The sequence below is a fragment of the Pipra filicauda genome, unplaced genomic scaffold (assembly GCF_003945595.2).
Source record: "Pipra filicauda isolate LSUMZ 115617 unplaced genomic scaffold, ASM394559v2 scaffold580_size271650_pilon, whole genome shotgun sequence".
NCBI classification, from domain to species: Eukaryota; Metazoa; Chordata; class Aves; order Passeriformes; family Pipridae; genus Pipra; species Pipra filicauda.
Window position 1 is genome coordinate 95,801 of NW_024104732.1, and position 19,332 is coordinate 115,132.

A 19,332-nucleotide genomic window follows, 5' to 3' on the forward strand; every position below is an offset into this window, starting at 1 on the left:
CAGCCATGCAGCTCCTCTGGACCACGGCAGCCCATCCACTGGGCGCTCTGCGGGCACGGCCACGGGCACTGGCACTGCCGGCGCCCGCCACCACCTCCCTGGGGCTGCGCCTGGGCTCCTGGCTGCTGCGGCTGCTGCGGGAGTGCGTCTACCTCCTTCTCTGCAGCTGGTGCGTCCGTGAGCTGCTGGACTAGGGAATGCCTCCTCCCCCCTACTTCAGTACTGCAGGACCTCCAGCACTCCCTGCCCGCCCTGCCTCTGTGGGTGAGTGACCGCCTGCAGCTGCCCACTTGATGTGGCGTTTGGGGTGTGACAGTGGCCTAGTCGTGGTGCCTGGTGGGTGATGGAGCCCAGCCATGGTGCTCTTGGGGGCGAAAAGGTCCTGGTCATGGTGCTTGGGGGGCTAGAGGGGGCCTGGCTGTGGTGCTTCTGGGGACTGAGGGGGCGCAGCCTTGATGCTGATCAGTGGGTCCTCACCTGCTGTGCCTCTCTGCCCTCCCCAGGACTGTGCTTGTCGCCATGTGTTGATGGAGCTGACGGACCCCCGGCGCTGGGACGCTGCACTCCCCACAGTCATAGACCCCCAGTAAACCTGAGCAGCGCCTGACTGGCTGCATCTGTTTGGAGAGAGCTCTGGGAGAGAGCGTGTGTGTGTGTGTGTGTGTGTGTGTGTGTGTGTGTGTGTGTGTGTGTGTGTGTGCGTGCGCGCGTGTGCGTCCTCAAACCTTCCAACCCTCGCTCTGAGTAGCACCAAGGCACCCCAGCCCACCCCTCACCCCTGCCCAGGGCTGAAGGTCCCCACGTCCCCTGGGGCCAGGAGGCAGGAGTGGGAAGCTGGGGCTCTCCAGTATCTCCCGCTTCCCCTCTCCGTCCTCTCCAGCCATTTCATGTCCCAGTCCTGTGCTGCCAAGAGTCTGCAGGAAGCAGCAGGAGCAAAGTGTCTCCAATGGGCCCAGCCTGGCTGGGAGCTGCATCAAAGGTCATGGCTGGTGGCACTGGGGCCTGGCTGTGGGGGTGGCTGTGGGTCCCTGAGCCCATTCTGCCCAATGCTCCTTGTGCTGGTGCCTGCACAGGGAAGGCTCTGCACACCCCGTCCTCGTCCTCAGCGGCAGCACTGGCGCCAGTGTGGCCTCCCTTATCTCAGCGGGAAGTCAGGAGCAGGAAGCCTGGCCCAGCATGGGATAAGGGTCCCGTTTACATTAGCTCTTCTGTTGTGGAGCAGGCTCCCACCCTCACCCAGCGCCCACAGTGGGGGGCCCTGGTCGGGCCGAGGGCTATGGGAAGGCAGGGACCCCTACCCAAGGTGCCACAAGGGGCTTAGGCGGTCCTTACAACCCCCATGTGGACATGAGTGGGAACAGGGTCTGCAAGGATGGTGCCCTGCTGCTGTGCCACATGACTTCCCCCTGCCCAGATCAGCTCCTCCAGCCGGACCCTGCCCCATGGGTGTGAACTGGTGTGGTCTGTGCTGCTGTCTGGGCTCCTAGCTGTGCCCAGCTGCCTTGGTAGCTCTGTGCTGGGCATCCCTGACCACTGGAGCCCACACGTCTGGTGCCTGCCCTGTCCTGGTGTGGTGGCCCTGGCCGTGGTTCAGCCTCGGAGCTGGCCGGGAGGGGGCGAATCAATGAATTCCCCAAACAGGGAGGTCCGGGGGAGGGGAGAGCATCCCGGCACAGGAAAAAGTGCGGGCAGTGACGCACGGCTGTCAGAGCAGTGCCGGCCGCCCTGAGAGCACAGCCCTATGCGCCGCCCCGGAGCCTCGCGCCCTCCTGCGCCACCCACCGTGAGTGAGACCCCTTTCCCCAGGGACCCCTTACCCAGCCCCATGGTGGGGCCACAGGGGAGTGGGCGGGTGCTGTGGGCAGGGGCACGTGGACCGTCAGCACAGGCAGATTCCCCAGCAGTGAGGGGTTGGTTTTGGAGTCATGTCTGATATGATCTCCGGGATGCCAGTACCCCTCGAAGTGGCACCGTGCCCTCGCGGTGGGGACGGCAGCAATGTGGGGCACAGGCAGCGGCAAATCCAGGCAAAGCAGCCTCGTGAGAGGACACAGGAGGATGCAGCAGGTCCCCACCAGGACCCCCTGCAGCCACAGCGCTCTTGCGGGAGGTGACGGAGGTGACGCCTGTCCCTGTCCTGCAGGTGGTCCCCACTGCCGCCCCATGTTCCGCTCACGCCGCACGGGGCTCGTGCGGCGGCTGTGGCGGCAGCGCTGTGCAACAGCGGGCCCCGAGGACGGCCCCAGCACCCTCAAACCAGCAGCTCATGCCCTCTTCAAGAAGCTGAAGGATGAGGATCTGGAGCTGCTGGTGCTGGCAGTGGAGAGCCGGGGCGCTTGGGAGTCCAGCTGTGTTTGGGCACCACGGGGGGATGCGCGAGGGGCCAAGCAGGGGCTCCCCCCTCAAGTCCTGCTCTGCCGCCTCTTCCGCTGGCCCGACGTTCACCAGCCCCATGAGCTCAAGCACCTCTGCTACTGTGCTGGGCACCGGGGGGTCTGCGGGGACTTGGCTGCACTCTGCTGCAACCCCCACCACTTCAGCCGCCTGGCTGTACCTGGTGAGTGCTGGTGGCAACACCAGAGGTCCCCTTGCCCACGCAGGCTCTCAACTCTGCTCCCTGGGGCCCTCTTTGGGCTCCAGGGGCCTCTGAGAGGGGTAGAATGCATGCCTAGCCCCTCACTTCCTTCTCTCCCTTCCACAGAGACCCCACCACCCTCCTACTCGAAGGCATCCTGTGGTCCCTCCTGGCCAGACGAGCCCCAGCACCCTGGCACTCAGCTCCTAGAGTTCAGCTGCAAAGGTGGGGACTGGCACGGTAAGAGAGTCCCACCACACTGTGTATGCCACACCCAGAGGGCAGGAGGGCACTGGGCAAGGCTGAACCCCTGGGTCAGGAGCCGAGATTGGAGGGGACAGAACCTGAAAAGTAGGGAACAGAGCCAGCAGCCACTCCTAGCAGGAGGAAAAGGCTCCAGCATGGGATGAGGGGTTCCTGCTGGAGGAGCAGCCTGGGCTCGGCCCCCCCACTGCAGCTCCTGTTATTTTTGGCAGCGCCAGGCTCCTCGCCGGAGGAAGCACTGCCTATGGGGACACAAACAATGTGCCTTGACGCACATGGCCACAGCTCCTGCCTGGCTGCTGGCCACCAAGGCTGCCAAGCCGCCACCACACACACGCTCTACCCCTGCCCGCCCCACCCGTCACCAGGGTCCCTGGGGACCAGGAGCAGCTCCAGTGACTCACACTCAGTGCCAGAGCCGGTGCTGAGGCATCCTCGGGGTGCCAGTACACCCTTCTGTCCGCAGACCCCCCTGTGCCCACTCCCCTCAGCCCATCCAACTGCATGGCTCAGTCACGATGATGGCTCTGCTCTCCCCTGCCAGACACCAGCCTCTCACAGAGCACCATCAAGGATGGCTGCTGGTGCAAACTGGCTTACTGGGAGCACCGGACACGTGTGGGCCGCCTCTACGCCGTGCACGAAGCATCAGTGAATGTCTTCTGTGAGCTGCCATGGGGCAGCGGGTTCTGTCTGGCCCAGCTGCCGGCTGCCCACCGCAGCCGTGCTGTCCGGCGGGCACGTGGCAAGATCGGCCGGGGGCTGCTGCTGAGCCGGGAGCCAGGCGGCATCTGGGCCTACAATCGCAGCAAGCACCCCATCTTCGTCAGCTCGCCCACCTTGAGCCCCCCCGGGGCCCGCAGGCTCACTGTCCTCAAGGTGCTGCCTGGCTACTCGGCAAAGGTGTTTGACTATGAGCAGGTGGGGGGCAAAGGGGGCTGGCGGCTCCCCGGGGAGGGGCCCTCCGACCCCCACAGCATCCGCATCAGCTTTGCCAAGGGCTGGGGACCCTGCTACTCCCGGCAGTTCATCACCTCGTGCCCGTGCTGGCTCGAGGTCCTGCTGAACCAGCTGTGCTAAGGGGCTGGGGCCTGTGGGGGGATGTCAGGGAGCTCGCCCAGAGCAGGTGCACAAGCCAGGGGGCCCCTCCACCACTCTCCAGCCTTTGTCTTCCAGGGCTGTGCTGTAGCAGGACTGTCCTGACTCTGGGGACCCTCTGCCCTAGCCCTGAGGGGCAGTGCCCCCTGTGCCTGGCTCACCACCCTGCCAGCACCTGCTGCCCCCAACCATGGGGCTCTCAGTGACACGAGGAGCTATTTAACGTATTCTTTTAATTTTATTACTTTAATAGTTAAATATATATTAATTTATCTATTTTTGCAAAACAAACCAAGGTGTGAGGCAGGAGTCCCCGCAGGCCAGGCCAGGCCTTGGGAGGTGGCAGCCAGGGCAGAATGGGCTGGGGGGAGCAGGAGAGAAGGGAGGTGGGACAGAGTGGGGGGCAGGAGGTGGGCTGTGGGCCTGCCTGGATGTCACAGCAAGCGAGGGGAAAGAAAATGAACTGTCACTGCTGGGGTGGAGTGGGGCCATGAGTACAGCTGGGATATGGGGCAGGTGGATGGGTGTGGGGCAAGTTAGCACAGCTGGAGAGTGGGGCAGGTTAGAACAGCTGGATGAGTGTGGGGCAGGTGCTGGGGCAGGTGAGCACAGCTGGAGCGAATGGGGGGGCAGGTCAGCACCCCTGGGGTGGAGGTCGGTGCAAAGTCTCCCAAGGTGGGGTTGCCAGGCCCCGGGCGGTCCTTCAGCCGTGGCAGCGCAGGGACGCCCCGGGCGAGTGCAGCTGCGGGGGTCCCCGATTTCCCATGCCGCGTCTGCTGTTTTTAACCCCAATAAACGGTGCCGCCGGCACCAAGAGACCCCTCATGTCCCCACGCGTGTCGGTGCCGCCCACGGGGCTCGGCTCCGGGGACTAGCAGTGCCCTCTGCAGGCGGCCGCCGTGGGCCGCGATGACCACCCGGTCCTTCCTGCCACGCCGCCGGCCCGGCTGAGACCGCGGCCCCCGCCCGGCCCCGGCCCCGGCCCCGCCGCGAGAGGTGAGTGCGGCCGCGCCGTCGGGGGGAGCGGCACCGGGGGCGTCGCCGCCGGCCCCGGCAGAGCGAAGCGGCCACGGCGAGCGGCGGCCCGGGGGGGCGGGCGGGGAGCGGCGAGGCGGGGGTGGTGGTTCTGCGGGTCGCCCCCGCCGCCCCCGCGGAAGCCCCGAGTCCGGCGGGCCGGTGCCCGCGGCAGGGATGCAGGTGCACGGACGGACGGAGCTGGGGGGACCGAAAAGGGTCGGCGGCCGGGCGAGGCGCGGCGGCAGGTCCCCGATACCGGGGCCCGGCGGGAGGGTGCGTGGGGGTCCTGCTCCCGCCGTCGCCGCCCCCCCGCCCGCTGACATAACGTCTGCGCGGGGCCGTGTTTGCCTTGGCAGCCCCGGGGCCGGCGGCGGCTCCTCACACTTTCCGCCAGCGCCGGGCAGCGGCCGCGCTCCGAGCCAGGCGCGGGGGGGGCCGGGGTGAGCCGAGGTGAGCCCCGGGGCCGCCGCTGCCTCCCGGGGCCGGCAGCGGCCAAACAGGTTGCGTGGGGCCCGCGCCCAGGCACCTGCGGAGGGGCCGCCCCGGGGGGGAGCTTGAGGGGGGCCGCCCTCGCTCCAGCGCCGCCGGGAACGCTGGGCTGCCCCCCGCGCCGGCGGCTGTCCGGATCCCCCCGGCGCCACGTTCTCTGTGTCCAGCTCTCCATCCCCCCGTGCCCGGCATTCCAACCCTCCCAGCGCTCGCTGCTCGGTGCCCGGTTCCCCAAGCCCGGCTCTCCACCCCTCTACCTCCCCGCCACGCTCAGTTTCCCAGTACCCTAAACTCCCCCTCCGGTGCACACTTCTCAGCTCTCACCCCCCACCCCATGCCCGCTTCCCCGCCCCCCCTGTGCCCACGGGGCGGAGCGGGCCGGGCCGTGCCGTGCTGGCCCCGGGACTCGGGGCGGCCGCAGCGGGCGGAGCGCGCTCGGCGCCGGCGGGGCCGTCCCGGGCTGTTCCCCCCCACTCCAGGTCCGGGGCCGAGCCCCGTTCCCGGCTCTGACTCAGCTCCCCCCAGGTCCCGGGGGGCGCGCGCGGCCCCCGCCCTCACGGGGCGAGGCGCGGGGCTGATTGACGGGGCGCTCCACCAATCGGACGCGCGAGCGCCGGCGCGCTGCCCAATGGGCGAGCGGGGGCGGGCGCTTCCTGGAGCCCCGGCGGCGGCGGCGGCGGCGGCGGTCCGGGGGGGGGGGAGCGGGCGGGGCGCGGCGGCGGCAGGTGAAGGCGGAGGCGGGGCCGCGGCCCCAGGAGCGGCCCGTGGCTCGGGCGGGGCGCGCAGGTGAGTGGCGGTCGGGTGGGGAGCGGACAGACCCACCGGCGGGGGTTTGCGCGGAGGTATCGACCCACTGGCAGCGGGACCGGGAGCGGCGCGGCGACCGCTTTTTGCCGCCCGGTTGCGGTGAGTCGCGTGGATCCGGGATGCTGCGGGCGGTGGGCGGGCACGGCCGGCTCGCGGGGCACCTCGCGGTCTCCCCTCCGTCTCCACCCGCCGCCGGAGCTGGAGGACACGTCGCCCGTGGGGCGGGGGGGGAAGGGGTGTCACTCGTGGGCTGTTCCCGGTGGCTGCGCACAGGGCTGCGGGAAATCGGTGATACCGGCAGGTCCCCGTTGCGTGTCGGGGCGGCTGCCAAGGCTCCGCTGGGGTCCTATTGCGGTGCTGCTAAATCCAGCCAGGGTCCCCCGTGGGTCACCCACGGGTGACTGAGAGCTGCCGCCGTCCCACTGCCCTTCCCAACCTGGTGAGCAGCTTGGCGGCGTCCCTAGTGTACCGGGCAGGAACGGCACCGTCGCACGGGGAAGGCAGCTCAGGGAACCCCCAGTGCGGCGGTGCCAGTAGAGTCGGAGGGTGTCCCCGTGTACCGACACGCTGTGCCACGCCGGTGACCCCCGGGCCTGCACGCTGGCAGCGGCGGCTCACTGCTCGGCTGTGCAGCGGTCCCCACCGGGATCGGTGCCTTGGTAGCACCTGCCGAACACCGCTGGACTCTGCCCCGTGCGCCCAGCCCTGCCGTACCTGTCCTCGTCCCCCTGGCTGGCTGCCCCCAGCCACTGTTTGCCCGGGGCGGGGTGCGGTATTTACCCTCCCGCCGGAGCAGATCCCCGTCTTGGGCTGCAGCCGCCCTTGACCCGTGGCTGTGCTCACTTGGCGAGGGGACGCAGTGCCGGCTGTGCCGTGGGGTGAGTTGCCCCGTGCCTCAGTTTCCAGCCGCCGCTGCTGGTGGGAGCGGGGGGCGCGCTGGGACCCCCCGCGCTGGCGGAGGCACGCGGCGACTGCGGCGACTCAAGGCTGCGGTGATGATGCCGGTGCCGGGGACAGAGGGAGGGACTGAGCTCAGGAACTTGGAGCGGGTGCTTGGAGAAGGGGAAACTCTGGGGCAGCGCAGTGTGGGGCAACAGGGCTGGGAGTGCCCGTGCTGGGGACGGGGGGTGCAGAGGTGAGCGCGGGAAGGTGACAGGTGTGGGGCGACACACACACATCGATGTTTGGTCCTGAGGACCCTCCAAGACCCCCTCCCCGGGCGCAGGTTGCCCCCAGCGCTGCAGTGCTGATCCTGGGGCAACTGTGGCAGCGTGGCTTTGCCAGCTGGTGCCGTGCACCCTCAGTGCACACGTGGCACGAGCGCGACAGGCCTGAGCACGCGGGGGCGGGGAGTGGGCGGCAGCGGGGGGTGCAGGGCCAGCGCAGCCCCCGCTGCACCCCCAGCCCCCAAGGGGCGTCTGCTGTCCCGTGCGTGGAGCGGGGACTTCTCCTTCGGGGCAGGCGGTGGATGATGAAACCAGGGAGAAATTTCTCCTGGCAGCGCACAGACTGTTGGCGGAAGCCCCCGGGAGCCTGCGCTCCCCCTGCGCCACCACAGCCGCCTTCCCATGGTAACTCCACCGCGGGAGCCGGCGGGGTGCCGGCGGGAGCGGCCGCCCCGTCTGGAGGGTTGGCGCCCGCCTGGCTCCCCGTGGCAGCGCTGGCGTCCCCGACATGCCCCGGGAGCTGCGTGTCCACACCCCAGCAAGCCCTGGGGTGGCCAGAGGACCCGGCGAGGGGCTGGGCTGACGCCCGTCAAACTCGCTTTGTGCCAGGAAGGTGACGCTTGGGTGGCCGTGCACGTAGTGGGGGGATGCCAGGGCTGTGGCCAGTGACCTTCAGCATGCCTGGTGCCTGGCCATGCTCCATGCCCAGGGATGGGCGGCCAGTTGGCATGCACACTGGTGCAGTGGGAGCCACAGGGCCTGGGTGCCCTGTGTCCCCAGAGCTGGTGGCGTGACTTGGCGGGGCCACGGCCGGGCGGGGGGGACCAGCCAGGGTGAGGGAAAATGAAAGCAGGTGATGCGGAAGGAGAAGTAGGTCAGGCGAGCTCTGGCCTCTCCTGGCAGCCTCGGCTGCACTGCGTGCTCCACTCTGCCTGGCTGTTCCTGCCGTGTCCCCAGGCCCCATGGGCAGTGGCCGGAGTGGGCGGTGAGTAAGGGGGTCCTGCTGCCAGGCATTGGGTCCTGGGCAGGCTGGGTGCCAGGCACTGTCCACCCCAGATGCTGGCGGGATGGGGAGCGTGGCTGGGCTGCCTGGCATGTGTTGGGTATGGTGGCACCCCAGCAATTTTGCTTTGGTTCTTCTCCTGTGGGCATCCTTGGGGGCACAGAGCTGGGGGTAAGGATGTGCAGGAGCTTTTGCCCCGCTGCAAGGCCAAGGAGGAAAGGAGAAGGGATTTCTGTCCCTCCTGCTTGGGTGGTGCCAAGGCAGCCACTACGGTGGGCCTTGGGGAGAGCCCTGTGTCCCATAGTGGAGCTCCACAGACGTTGTCCTGGGCCCTGCTCCACTATGGAGCTGTGGGGCCATCGCCCTCCACACAGAGCAGGGCTGGCTGGGGTCTCCCCAGTGGTGCTTCATGGGTTGGAGTGGCTGTGGCGGGCATGTCCCCGCTGGCAGTGCTACATGGGCTTGGGGGGGGATTAGAGCTGCCTGCCCCCCTTCCCTCCCTGGGATCAGCCGTGGGCAGCGGGGAGCTGGCAGCAGGCAGCTGCCGTGGGGGCGGAAGCCAGGCTATTTTGGGGGGTATGAAGGGGGGGGGGCTGTGGGCTGGCACTGTCCTTGCCGAGTGACCCCACCAAGACCAGCACAGCGCCAGTGCCAGGATGAAGCGTTGGGGCCTGGACGGCGCCGCTGGCAATGCTCAGTCTCTGAGGTGCTGTGAGGACACATACCTTGCACTGACTAGGAGGTGCCACCAGCCAAGGGGACCCCCTGGGGCTGTGCAGTGTGGTGGGACCCAGGCAGTCTGGCTGCTCTCCAAGGGGTTCCCATAACTCCTGCAGGGCCAGCAGCTCCAGAGCTGGCTCACCCTGGGGCCAGCGAGCAGGCCCAGCCACAGGCAAGCCTGCCTATCCCAGGCTGGGGGCTGGCAGAGCCTCGTCCTGCTGCCACCAGTAACCCTGTGCCCAGACCGGGCTGCAGGGAGGCACATGAGCAACCGAGTTTGGCTCCATCTCAGTAGGGTCCTGGCCAGGCTGGGCTGTGCAGGATGCCCAGTTCCTCCATGCTTCTCTTGGTGCTGGCAGGGGTGGCCTGGGCACTGGCTAGGCTTGGGACCCCTCTGAGAGCCACTCGCTTTGACTGCAGTCCTGTCCCCCTGGCTATCAGGTGAAATGTGCCCATTTTCCATCCTTCCATCCTTCCATCCTTCCTTCCTTCCTTCCTTCCTTCCTTCCTTCCTTCCTTCCTTCCTTCCTTCCTTCCTTCCTTCCTTCCTTCCCCCTGCCTGTTCCTGCCATCTCCCTGAGCAGGGAGCAGCCAGGGACAACCCATGTCCAGCTTCGTGTGACCTCTCCCTGGCACGCTAGGGAGCCTGAGGGTGACCCACAGGGGCCACATGCCCTTGGCCACATCTGTACTGGCCACCCATGGGCAAGCATGTGGCCATGGAACCCCCTGCCTTGGCAAGTTGGGTCAGGATGTGATGCAGAAAATGGGGATGTCCATGGCTGGGGTGCCTGTCCTGCCATCAGAAGAGGAGCCAGTGCCATGCAGGAGCTGGGATGAGGCCATGTCCCATCACTGGTGACATGGTCAGGGTGCCACTGGCCAAGGCAAGGGCGAAGCCTGGAGGAGGATGGAGGAATGGATGAAGGTCGGCCCATCAGCCCCAAAGGCCAGCACCTCCCCACCTGGTCCCCCCCGGTAGGCAGCCCAGTGCCCCCCAGCCAGGGTGAGCAGCAGTTTGTGGCCAGCGCCTGGGCGGTTGCAACACCCCCAGGGTGGGGGGGCCATGGTGACTCACCCCAGTGGGGCCTGGCCACCAGCAAGGAACCCTGACTCAGGGCTGCGTGCCCATGCCATGCTGTGCCCCTCCCTGCCCGCCTCGCCCACCTTATCTCCCGCCCTTAGCACCTGGCACACCTGGGCCAGGGGGGGGCTGGCGCCATTCCCCTCCTTTATGGGGAACAAAGGGCAGGCGAAGGGTTGGCAGCAGGTGCCGCATCCCTCCCTCCTTCCCTTTCCTCTTCCCTCCCTCCCTCCCAGGGACGCTGTGCCCTCCGCTGTGCCCCACACTGGGGCAGCCAGTCAGCCCAGAGCAGTGTGGCAGTGCAGTGGGCAGTGCTGCCTGCAGCCCTGCTGCCCCAGGCTGGGTGCTGCCTGCGCTCCAGGCACTGGGCTGACCCGCAGCCCCACAGCCAGCTCCTGCCCAGCACACAGTCCATGGTGATGGGGGAGGTGGCATGCCATGCCAGGGCATGCTGGTACTGCCCCTCTGCCCGCCTGCCATCTCTTCTGCCCGCCTGTGGGCTCTTGCACAACCCGGCTCTCTGTGAGCATTGCTAGGGCTGGGCTGGAGGCCCTTCACTACCCGGCTAGTGTGGGGCTGTTCCCCTTTCTGCTGGCCTCCTGCTGTCAGCAGCACCGGCACGATGCCCGGGGCCTATCCGGGGCCATGCCAGGGTGCTGTGGTGCAGGTGCCCCTGGCTGGGCTGGCGTGGGTGGCCTGGGCGGCTGCTGGTGCCAGCGGTGGGGTGTGGGGCGCGCTCTCTGGGCTGCTAATTGCTGTTTAGCTGGGGACACAGAGGGTGTAATTATGGGGGGGATTGCACGAACCTGAAGCCTGGCCAGGGGGGCCCATGGGTGCCCCAGCCTGGGGGAGTGGAGGGGACCAGGCAGCACAGTCCAGCCAGGCTGTTGTCACATCCCACATTCCCCGTGGGACCTTGGGAACCTGCTCCAAGGGTAGAGCAGGACACAGATCCATAGGGCCGAGGGGTGGCTCCGGGGCTGGCCGGGCAGGCCGCAGCACGCTCACCCAGCCCAGCCCTGTGGTGGCAGCCCCGCTCCCGCCAAGCACAGGCGCCCTCCTGGCTCGGCTAGGCCGGCCGCGGCCAGCGGGGAGCACCCAGCGCCCAGCGCCCTGCCTTGGGGTGGCACAGAAGGTGAGGGCCCGTGTGATGCCTTAGCATGGGGGGCAGGGGCAGGTGGCCTGGAGGCAATGCCGGTGGCAGGAGAGGGATGCTTATGCTATGGGGTGCCTCTCCTGGTGGTGCTCTCATTTTCTCCTGTGGGAGTGGGCCAGGGGATGCCCCATGCCTGGTTCTGGGTCGGTGCCCCGTGACACAGCACCGGCCACAAAGGGTTAATGCCGTGTGTGTTCTGGGAAGCGGGGCTGGGAGGTGCGTGACCCGGGGTGTGGGCGTCGACTCCTTTTGAGGTGGGATCCTGAGCTCAAGTGCAGTGGGGAGCAGGGCCAAGTTCACACAGCACCGTGCCTTCCCCTCCCTGCCGCTCGCAGGCCGCCAGCCCGGCTGCGACGTAGTGCCGAGCCACGCCAGGACACAGGCCAGGTAAGCCACGCACCCGCTCCGCCATCACTGGTGGGGAAGGTTCCAGGGGGTTGGGGACCCAGCGTGGTACCACTGGGCTCTAAAAAAGCTGGGCCAGCTGCTTCAGTGCCAGCCAAGAGGCTGCTGGGATGCTGGTGTCGCCTGAGCCCTACGCTGCCTTTGCTCCGGTAGGTTGGGATGGGATAGGATAGGACAGGAAGGGACAGGTGGCGAGATCTGGGTCACCTTGGCTTGGCAGAGCAGGGCCCACACCCCACAGTCGCAATGCCAGACAGCCAGACGTGGCGGTAGGAAAGGTTTTGGCAGCAGGAGAGGGCCAGGATGCCAGCACAGTGCCAGTGGGTCGGGGGATGGCGTGGGGACTCTGCTTCTTGTCCCTGCTGCAGGTGCTGGGATTGGCACTGGCAATGTTGCTGGTCCCGCTCTGCTGTGACAGGGATGCCTGTGCCCAGCCTCCATGGCAGCTATCGTGCTGGGCTGGCACTGGGCCCCTGGCACAGTGCCATCTGGGTGCTGAGGCAGCCCTAGGCCACAGTGCTCCGACCCCCTTCCTCAGTACCGATGGCTGATGTGCCATGGCGGCAGCAAACGGCTGTGCCTGGGAGATGCTGAAGGTGCTCGGGCACTGGGAGCTCTCCGTGTGAGCTGGCCAGCGGGGAGCTGAGCGGTGCCACAGGGGTTGCTCTCAGTTCTGTGGGCTGGGGGACTCTGTTTATCCTCTTCCCTCTCCAAACCATTTTCCCTTTGAAAGAATAAGAAAAGAATGAGCAAAGACAAAGGGCAGTGCCGCTTTTCCCACACCCTCCAGCAATGGGACCCCTGGGATGTGCCTGCCACAGGGTCACCAGTTTGGCCAGGCCCCAGCTGCCACCTTCAGGATAGGCAGAGGGGCTGCGCAACCCCCTACCCCGCAGCCATGCCACCGCCCTCGCTGTGCCCACCGGCGCCAGGGCTGCTGCTGCTCCCAGTTGGCTTCAGGCAGGGCAGCGGCGGTGGTGGTGGTGGTGGTGGGGGTTGCACAGCCCAGGCACCTGGGCTCCCATCCCAGCTCCCAAAGGACGAGGGACCCTGCAGGGCTGGGGGCTGGGGCAACACTGCTCTGCACTCCTCTTCCTGGGTGACTCATTCTCCCCAATGTGGCTATGAAGTCCCTCGACAGCATTTGCGACTTGTGACCAAAAGCAGCAGCACTTGGCAGCAGCCGGGGGGGGGGTCTGTGCTCCCCAGGACCTCTCCCCCGCTTCCCCATGAGGGAGCAGGTGGGGAGACCCCCCCAGACACCCCCTCCCACCCCACATCTTCCACTGTCCCCAAGCTGTGGCCAGTGCTCAGCGCAGGCTGGCACCGTGCCCTTGCACAGGGTGCCATCCTGGCTTGGTGGCATGGGACACAGCCTGTCCCCATGCAGGATGGGTGCTGCAGGGCTGGACCCCCACCCCACTGTGCATGGCTCTGCTGGGGTGGCCAGGCCCCTAGGATGGAGGGAGCTGGCAGGTGGATGGGGCCTGGCCATGGTTGTGCCAGGCAGCGCGGGCCGGCTGAGGGATGTCAGGGTGACCCAGGCAAGCATTGTTTCTGCTGCCAACCTGCCCTGCATGGGAGCCAGCTCAGTGTGGGGAGCGACTCCCCCCTTTCCTCAGCCTTCTGAGGCTGCTGCAGCTGAAATGTACCTGGCCACAGCATTGACATAACTGAGAAAGCCCCGGCATGGCAGGCATCGCTACCTGCTTTCTCCCGGGCACCATCTCTGGCAGTGGCCAGGGAATACTGGGGGGCTGGGGGTGGGTCTGGCCCCCTCACACCTCGTCCCCCCACCGTTTCCTTATCGCTGCGGTGATCTCCTCGACGACAGCACCCGCTCAACATGTGACTTCGCTCCAGTGAGGAGGATGTGCGGGGGGGGGGGGTGTCAGCGGAGGAGCCGTAACGGGTGGTTTGGTGTGATGGAAAATCCCCCTCCTGCCTGCCGGCACTGCCACCCCCTCCCGCCCTGCCCCAGCCCTGCTGTGTCCGCTGGCATCTGGCCCAGCGGCTGCTCACGGGGGTCCCAGCTCTGTCACCTGCCTCTGCTGGCATGTTCTGTGGCATTGGCAGCACTGAGGCTGTGCCTGCCTGCACTGTGACATGGTGAGGCTGATGGCTGTGCCCATTCCTCAGAGCACCCTGCCACCTCGCTGCAGTATGACAGGGCCTCAGCTGCTGCCCTGCGCCCAGGCACCCCCACAGACATGTGTCAGTGGGCGCTGTCAGAGTCCTGTGAGCACCCAGGTGTCTTGTGGGGCTGGAGATGCTCTGGGGACTGGGGCAGAAGGGAGGCTGTCATTGTGCCATTGCTAGGGGAGGCAGCAACAGGGGACACGGTACCACCCCATCCCGTGACCATTACCCGTGACAGCCCTGGGGATCTGTGGGGCTCTGGGCCACCCTTGGCAGGTGCCATGTCCCTGTCATCCCTCTCCAGCTGCCCAAGCTGTGGCATGGGGTACTCACCCCCCCACCCCCCCCCCGTAATCCTGCCCCCGCGGCTAATCCTGCCTAATCCCACCAGGGGCTGTCGCTGCCTGTTGGCTCCCAGGGCCCTGATGGTTTAATCACCCCTAATCCGCTCACCCCCGCCTCAGCAGGCAGAGGGGACCCCAGCCAGTGGTGGGACGGGCTCCTGCCAAGGAGGGGGGCTCAGCCATGGGCGCTGGCGCCAGCATCCCATCCCAGGCGGTCGGCACTGCCCGGCTCCCAGTTTCAGGGGCGGCTGCTGCCTGCCCTGCCGGTCGGGCCTGCTCGGCAGCGGCTGGGGCGGCTCCACAGCCAGTTGCTCCGGGGCCGTTCCCAGCTGCCTGCCGAGGCAGCCCCAGCTGGCAACTGCCCAAGCGCAGGGAGTGGCCGGCTTGGGGATGGGCCCCTGTGCCGGGGGCCGTCGGCCGCGCCGCCCCTCCATGGGCAAGAGGGGGCACGTCCCCCCACACCCGCCCGCCGACGGCACAGTGTGGCTTGGCACCCATGGTGGGTTTGGGGTGGATGGGCCTGGCGTGGCTCAGCACTGCCTTGTACGGCTCAGCAATGGCCAGTGCCACATGCTGCCATCCACCATGGCTTGGCTTGGCATGGCACGGCTCTGACAGCACCGAGAGTCACAACGTGGCAGTGCTGGTACCTGCTTCTGCCTCCCTCAAGCTGCAGTCGGCTGGACTCCATGCAGGTGTCACCAAGCCAGGCCAGTGTCAGTAAGCAGCCCCATCTGGCTGCAAGGGCATTGCCTATGGCTGTGCATGGTGTCGCAAGACAGGTTGCAGCCCTGGAGCTGCCTCTGCTGTCTGTACCCTGCCTGCAGGTTGTTGTGGGGTCCCCCTTCCCACAGGCTCCATCACCCACCTCTGCTGGCTCCACAGGAACACGTGGGTCCCTGGTGCTGTGCTGTGAGGACCCCGGTGTGAGTGCCAGCAGTGCTGGGTTAGGTCTAAAGCCAAGCCCTGCCAGCCACAGCGTGGGAAAGGCCTGACTGGCGCAGGCTGGGCTTGGCTGGGCGAGGAGTGGCCCCGGGCTTGGGCACAGGGGGAGGGAGGGGGCCCAGTCCCCACCAGGAGCGGGGGCAGGAACCGGCGGCGCGGGTGCTGATCCTAATCTGCGGTGGCAGGAAGCGTGGCCCCCGTTCCCAGCCCGGCTGGGCTCCACGGGGCGGCCCCCGGCCCTCAGGGCCCTCTTCCCGGCACTCGCCTGCCCACCCACGCCTGCTGCCGGTGAGGCCCGCGTTCCCAGGATGGGGGTGGGGGTGGCTGGGAGCTGGTGGCTGTGCCTGGCCTTGCCGGGGGAGCCGGGGGTGGTGGTGGGTGGGCTGACACAGGAAGTGCTGCACCTTGGCGACGTTCAAAGGCACCACGCTGAGATTTCCCCCTTTGCTGTGGCGGTGCGGGTGGCTGGTGCTGGTGTTAATGGAGGAAGTGCGGGGGGCTGCGGCGGGAGGGCTGCACCCGCCAACCTCGGCAGAGCACAGAGGGGGCTGAGGGCAGACCACAGGCCCTGAGCCTGCCCCGGTTTAGTGTCCCACTGAAACCCTAGTGTCACCCAGCATGTGCATGGAGGGTTCCTTGTGCCCTGGCTTTGCGACAGCAATGCTCCAACCGCAGTGTTTCCTCCAAGCGCTGTCTCCCAGGTGCTTTGTGCACCGCTCAGGCAGCATCCTATCCTTCCCACAGGTGAGGATGATGGCCAGCCCAGAGGACGACCTCATCGGCATCCCTTTCCCTGAGCACAGCAGCGAGCTGCTGAGCTGCCTGAACGAGCAGCGGCAGCTGGGGCTGCTCTGCGATGTCACCATCAAGACACAGGGGCTGGAGTACCGCACCCACCGCGCTGTCCTGGCTGCCTCCAGCCGCTACTTCAAGAAGCTCTTTGCAGGGCCGGGGCCAGGGCAGGAGGTCTGCGAGCTGGACTTTGTGGGGCCAGAGGCGCTGGGCGCGCTGCTGGAGTTCGCCTACACAGCCACGCTGACCATCAGCAGCGCGAACATGGGCGAGGTGCTGCGCGCTGCCCGACTGCTGGAGATCCCCTGTGTCATCGCTGCCTGTGTGGAGATCCTGCAGGGCAGTGGGCTGGAGGCACCTGGCCCCGATGACAGCGACTGTGAACGTGCTCGCCGCTACCTGGAGGCTTTCGCCACCCTCCCCGAGGGTGAGCTGCCTGCCCCGCCACCACCCCGCCCCACTGCCCGGCGCAGCAAGAAGACCCGCAAGTTTCTGCAAGCCCCCGGTGCCCGGCTCAACAACCACGCCGAGGAACCACCCACTGAGGTGGCTGAGGGCTGCGGCAGCCCCCCACCGCCCCCACAACTGCCCTCGCCCCCCCTGCCCGAGGGGCTGCCCCTGCCCTATGACAGCTTAGAGCTGCCTGAGGAGGAAGAGCTGCCCCCACACTCCTTCCCCTTCCCCTACCAGCCCCCCCTGTCCCCTGAGGAGGCCACCTCTGACGATGATGCCATTGACCCCGACCTGATGGCATACTTGAGCTCGCTGCACCATGAGTCGCTGACACCTGGGCTGGATAGCCCTGACAAGCTGGTGCGCAAGCGCCGCTCGCAGATGCCCCAGGAGTGCCCTGTCTGTCACAAGGTCATCCACGGCGCCGGCAAGCTGCCTCGCCACATGCGCACACACACGGGTGAGAAGCCCTTCGCCTGCCAGGTGTGCGGGGTCCGATTCACACGGTGAGTGCTGCTGGATGGACCCTCCCTGCAGGACGTGTACCCAGTAACATCTCCCATGACACTCCCCCTGCCAGTCCTGCTGAGGCCTGGCCACAGCCCTGGCATGGTCCATGGGCTGTTCTGCATCCCCTGAGTGCTGCTGGACCAACCTGGGGTACCCAGTGGCATATTCCACAGTACCCCTCTGCCAGCCCTACTGGTGCGGTGCAGATCCAAGGGGACTTTGGCACCCCATGGGTGCTCTGGATCAACCCAGGGTACCCAATGGCATCCTCCATGGCACCCCCTGCCAGCCCTTGTTGTGGTGCAGTGAGGTTCATGGGGCCTTCTGCACCTCATGAGTGCTGCCAGACTGACCCAAGGTACCTGGCAGCATCCCCTATAGTGCCCCCCTGCCATCCATGCTGGTGCAGTCAGGTCTGTGGGGTGTTCTGCACTCTGTGCTGCCAGAGCAACCCAGGCCTGACACCTGCTGGCATCTCCCACGGCACCACCTCTGCCGGCATGGTGTGGTGTAGGTCTGGGGTGGGGTCTTCGGCCCTCCGTAAGCACTGCCAGACCATCCTAGGGTACCCAGCAGCGTCCCCCCTGCACCTCTCCTGCATCACCAAACTGCATCCCAGCCATGCAGCTGCAAAATGGTCCCCTACCCCTCAAGCAGCTGGACCCCTGCGCCCTGCAGAGCATCCCTGCTATGGGGCTGTCAGCACCATTTCCCTGCCTGCCATGGCTGGGTGCCATGCCAGCTGCCCCGTGCCAATGTCTCCCTGTGTGTCCCAACTCCAGGAACGACAAGCTGAAGATCCACATGCGGAAACACACGGGTGAGCGGCCCTACTCCTGCCAGCACTGCAGCGCCCGCTTCCTGCACAGCTATGACCTGAAGAACCACATGCACCTGCACACAGGCGCCCGGCCCTACGAGTGCAACCTCTGCCACAAGGCCTTCGCCAAGGATGACCACCTGCAGCGGCACCTCAAGGGCCAGAACTGCCTGGAGGTGCGGACCCGCCGCCGCCGCCGTGATGAGCCGCCCCCACCGCCCGCCGGTCCCCCTGGCCTCGACCTCTCCAACGGGCGGCTGGAGGGGCTGCGCCTCTCCATCGCCCGTTACTGGGCTCCAGGGCAGCCCGAGGAGGAGGAAGAGGAGCCGGAGGGCGAGGAAGGGCCACAACCGGATGGCACTGTGCCAGTGGAGACGGCATAGGGCCGATGCAATGGCCGTGCTGTGCCGAGCTGTGCTGTGCCCACCAGGGTTTCTGTTCCCGTTTTTCCCATCACGGTTCATTCCCAGTTATGCAAAGGGGGAAACCCCCCCAGCCGATTTGCACAAGGGGGTGGGGGGTCCCTACCACCCCCCGCCGTGCCCGGGCCTACCTGGTCATGCCCAGGTGGCTGAAGGGGGGATTAGGATTTGGGTGTCCTGTCACCAAACTCCCCTCGGGGATGCCAGGACTGGGCAGGGGCACCCATGGACCGAGACACCCCCCCCCCCTCCAGCTGGAGAGAGCCTCCTGTGCTCTCCCCAGTGTGGGGGTACCAACTGCCCTGCGCTGTGCATAGCTTGTCCCCCTCTCCCCACTCTGAGCAGCCCCCCCCCGGCGAGCCCCCCTCGCCCCTGCACTCCCGGCTGCTTTCTCTTGGTTGCACTATTCGGGTGAGCCCACCCCGGGTGCGGGGCAGCCCCGTCCCCTCCCCGGCCCCGGCCCCCTTCCGAAACCCCTCGGCCCTGTGGGACCCACCTCCCTGGGGTGGCCGGGCCCCCACGGTCACCCCTCTGCCCTTTGCACATGCCCCCCGCAGGGCGCAGCCTCCCCGGGGGAGTAGGGGACCGGCACTATTTGTCTACAATAAGAGTTTTATCTATATTTAAAAAGATGATGTAATATATTCCCTCCCCCGGCCCCTCCGCTGCCACCCGCCAGCGCTGCCCGGCCCTCACATCTGTCCCTTGCCATGGGGTGCCGGGAGGGGTGATGGGGCTGGGGGAGCTCCGCTCCCATCATGGCTTTAAAGTGCCTTATGGTGAACTTGAACCTTTTCGGCTACTTGAACCTCTCTGGTGTCAGGAACCAAACGAACCATGGGCGGGCGGCCTCCCCGCCCCTCTGGGCCGCCTCTGCCTGTCTGTATGTCTGTGTTTGTTTGTTTTTTTGGTTTTTTTTTAAACGAAGGCTGCTTGTTAATAAATGGAGAAGCAGGGACCCCCCTGCGTCCAGCTGTCTGTCCATTCTGTACCCTCACCCTGAGCAGCTTGGGGCTGGAGGCACTGTGGGGTTGGGAACAGGGACATCGAGGGTCTGGGAGGGGGAAGGGGCACCCTAGGCATGGGGCTGGGCACATTGAGGGACTTGGTGTCAAGATGGGAG

At 67.1% G+C, this 19,332-nt stretch overlaps 2 protein-coding genes across 7 annotated transcripts; both read left to right on the forward strand.

Moving 5' to 3' along the window:
• Positions 1–689: 689 nt before the first annotated feature.
• Positions 690–4,756, forward strand: LOC113990409 (mothers against decapentaplegic homolog 6-like). Of its 3 annotated transcripts, XM_027725829.2 has the most exons (4): positions 690–1,783; positions 2,144–2,557; positions 2,702–2,815; positions 3,384–4,756. In XM_027725829.2, the coding sequence occupies exons 2-4, from the start codon at positions 2,164–2,166 to the stop codon at positions 3,917–3,919; spliced, it is 1,044 nt and encodes a 347-aa protein (XP_027581630.1). In that variant the 5' UTR covers positions 690–1,783; positions 2,144–2,163; the 3' UTR covers positions 3,920–4,756. The 3 variants fall into 3 exon arrangements, with proteins under 3 accessions (XP_027581630.1, XP_039243607.1, XP_027581631.2); XM_039387673.1 differs by having other exon boundaries at positions 690–2,557; XM_027725830.2 differs by having other exon boundaries at positions 690–2,557; positions 2,702–2,800.
• ZBTB7B (zinc finger and BTB domain containing 7B) lies at positions 2,799–19,183 on the forward strand. 4 transcript variants are annotated; one of them, XM_039387672.1, is made up of 3 exons: positions 2,799–2,815; positions 15,957–16,963; positions 17,750–19,183. In XM_039387672.1, the coding sequence occupies exons 2-3, from the start codon at positions 15,963–15,965 to the stop codon at positions 18,168–18,170; spliced, it is 1,422 nt and encodes a 473-aa protein (XP_039243606.1). In that variant the 5' UTR covers positions 2,799–2,815; positions 15,957–15,962; the 3' UTR covers positions 18,171–19,183. The 4 variants fall into 4 exon arrangements, with proteins under 4 accessions (XP_039243606.1, XP_027581640.1, XP_027581639.1 ...); XM_027725839.2 differs by lacking the exon at positions 2,799–2,815 and adding an exon at positions 6,199–6,229; XM_027725838.2 differs by lacking the exon at positions 2,799–2,815 and adding an exon at positions 6,294–6,349.
• The last annotated feature ends 149 nt before the right edge of the window (positions 19,184–19,332 follow it).